The sequence below is a fragment of the Alligator sinensis genome, unplaced genomic scaffold (assembly GCF_000455745.1).
Source record: "Alligator sinensis unplaced genomic scaffold, ASM45574v1 scaffold1023_1, whole genome shotgun sequence".
Classification (NCBI taxonomy): domain Eukaryota; kingdom Metazoa; phylum Chordata; order Crocodylia; family Alligatoridae; genus Alligator; species Alligator sinensis.
The window spans coordinates 1038441-1041603 of record NW_005842373.1 but is presented as its reverse complement, the minus strand read 5'-3'; the positions used below and the strand labels follow the sequence as shown (position 1 = coordinate 1041603).

At 43.4% G+C, this 3163-nt stretch overlaps 1 protein-coding gene across 1 annotated transcript in view; it reads left to right on the top strand.

The window, feature by feature from the left end:
- GAS7 (growth arrest specific 7) overlaps nucleotides 1-3163 on the top strand; it is a 278601-nt gene that overhangs the window by 238330 nt on the left and 37108 nt on the right. Inside the window, exon 10 of the mRNA XM_006029347.3 lies at nucleotides 1850-1978. Within this exon, the coding sequence (XP_006029409.2) occupies nucleotides 1850-1978 (129 nt within the window). The remainder of the gene's footprint in view (nucleotides 1-1849; nucleotides 1979-3163) is intronic.

The window sequence follows — 3163 nt, the reverse complement described above, 5'->3', positions numbered from 1 at the left end:
ATGCCTACACACCTTTCCACATCTAGTCTCCTGGTTCCTGCAGAAAGACACAGGGCTTCCAGTCTCTCAGTTCTGGCAGGGATGCACAGTCATCCTCAACAATATTTGGAGCCTGAGAGCCATGCAAGGATTTGTTTTCCCTAGTCCCAGGAGAGATTCTTTACGCAGCTCTCCACCTAGAATCAGGAAACAAGAAACCTGAGAACACTCACTGAGCCCATAGGAAAATGCTCATTGGCTGTCTGTCCTGCTCGGTCCCTCCCCACAACCCTTGAGGGGCAGGGAAGTAGAGGAAGCAACCCCTGTTGTGCCCCCTGGCTGGTAAGCCCACCTCTACATGCCACTGAAGTAGTTTTGAAGTACTCCAGCCCTAGGCATAGCAGGGGACTGTAAACCTGTCAGCAGCTGAAGCATCCCATTTCTGAAGTACTTCAAAGCACAGTGGCATTTGAAGCATCTCTTAAGTGTTCTTAGCATTCAAAAGATGGAAATTCAAAAGTTCATAAACAAACTAGCTTGGATTATATGGAGCAGTCCTTATTTAAGACTTAAGCTTTTGTTGAATCAAGATTGCTGCATCCCATAAGGTGGAGCATTTGAACAGTTTATTCCTGTAACTAAAGAAAGTTATGCTTACCATGCATAAGGTACTGCTGTACCCAGGGCTATTTAACTTGCTTATCATGTGCAGCCTGCAAGGAGTTAATTTGAAGTTCCTGGGCTCCCATCTGGCTGCCACTCCCTCATTACTCATATAAATAAATACTAATAATTTTAAAATATAGTAGGTACAAAAACTGCCATTAATAGTATGTTACTTGGGTTGTAAAGTTAAGCACGCACAAGCGAGGAAATGTTAGAATCAAGTTTTACCAATCAAGCTTCATCCCTTTCCTTGTGCTATATGGTTAATCATAACATATACACACACAAGAAGGACCAAGTTCCTGATAACATAGCAGCTGTGCATTTTTTTTCTATTTATCTTCAGTCTGAAGGAACTTACTGTACCTATTTTAGCCCTGGAAAGAACAAGAAATTATTTTCTTATGAGCTTCTCTGTGGCTTTCTTTACAACACAGTGAACCAAACACAAAATTATCTTAGTAACAAAGCTGAGCAGTAGAGATGGAAACTGAGACATGGGGCAGTAAAGTTAACAGTTTCCAAGGTCTTCATTGTTTGGGGGTGGGGCTAACTGACCAAGAGAGCACAGGGTCTGCTTCCTCCATGTACATACACAATTTTCCATTGGAGTAGGAAATGGCATAATATCTTTCCTGTGGTTTCCCAACCCACACTGTAGTCTAGATGCACAACAGTGCAGGCTACACTGACTTAAAAGATAGTGCACTCTGGTCATCTCTTGCTTACTAAAGAATGCAGGGCTAGTCTTTGACTTAGGAGCTGCTCCTTGGGATGGGAATGTTCCTTGTATTTTAGGCACTTGCTAGCAATTCATGAAACTTAGGTTTAATTCTTGATTCTGCCACAGAATTCCCTTATCACCTGAGGCAAGTCACATATTCTGTGACTCAGTTCCGCACCTGGAGAGATGATACACGGCCTTATGATTTCATTAAAGAATTCCTCCAGGGATCCTGTAACAGAACTCTGTTACTCCTGAGCTGGGGGTGAGGCAGTATTGCTCAAAGGTGTCTTGAGGGAGGGAAGTATCTCTAGGTCATGTAGACCCTGTGCTGCTGAAATTGCATCTCTGCTGAGGCACAGACATCGCATTCCTGTCTGCCACTTAAAGAGAAAGAGCTAGCTACCTCCAGTTGTGTGGTTGTTCCTGTCTACTTACTATTAGCACTTCCCAATACCATTTTTCTGCTCTCATTTCCAGCTCCAGAGTGAGGTAGAGAAACCACTGCTCAACTTCAGAGAAAACTTCAAGAAAGACATGAAGAAATGTGACCATCACATTGCAGATTTACGGAAGCAGCTGGCTAGTCGTTATGCAGCAGTAGAGAAGGTGAGAGCAAAGAATGAATAGAGTTAGATATGATGAATAATAGTGTCTGATACATAAGAGAAACAACTGTATTGAAAATCTTCCTTCAATGCAGTGATAGGAGTTGTGTCTGCTTAGATTGATTTTAACGTACTAAACTCGCAATACTTTTTCTTCTGTTCTGGGTGACTCATGGGAAACCAGGGGGTGGTGCCAAATACAAGTCATGGTAACAAAGATGTTACTGTTAAATAGAACTTGGTCTCTATTCCGACTTGACTCTTCCTGGTCTAGGATAATGTATTCCTAACATATTTGGTTAGAATGAGTGATGTGGGGCTGGTTTGTGTGCCAAGTCCAGCAGGGGGTTGACATGCAGGGTTGGTCCACAGGTGCAGTCCACCATGCCAGCCCAGCCCCACATATGGACCCAGCTGTGGAACGATCCCACAGGCCAGAACAGTCTGTCACACAGAGCCATGTCATCTGGCCCACAGTGCTCCCCACTGGTCTAGAAATTTGGCAACATAAGAACTGCAGCAATTAATATTGCCACCTCTCCCTCAGCTGCCAAATTTCCAGACCTGTGGGGAGCCCCGTGGGCCAGGTGATACAACTTCCCCAGGCCATATTCAGTACATAGGCTGGAGGTTGAGACCCATTGGGTTATACAGACCCACAAATCGTATATCAGACACAGATTTTATTAGATATTTCAGAGCAATGAAACTTGAATTAAATCACGTGGAAGTGGTACCATGGGAAAGTAGGGATATCAGTGGAGATCATATGCTTATAATTTACCGTGCATCAGCTGTTCCAAGGAACTGCCTTCATGTACATCCTTACCTCAAGATAAGTGAAAGCTAAACCAAGTAACTTTCTTCTCTTTCCTGAGAGCTAAGCTACCACAAGTTAGCTTCCACTTGCCGTAGAGCAAAAGAGCATGCATACAGATAATTACAACAGAAGAGCCAACTGTTCAGTAAACCCCACCTCCTTTTGCCCCCACTAAATTATTTACTGCCATAGTCCTTCTAGGGTCACCAGCTGAGGCACTTCTTCATGAAAATGAGTCATGCTTCATCCCCAGATCTGTATCACATCTCTTTTCCTAAATCACTTGCTGACCAGAGATGTAGAAAAAGACAGACATCAGTGTAGTTTGTGTCTTTTGTAAAGCTGAAGTAGTCCTACTGAAAATCC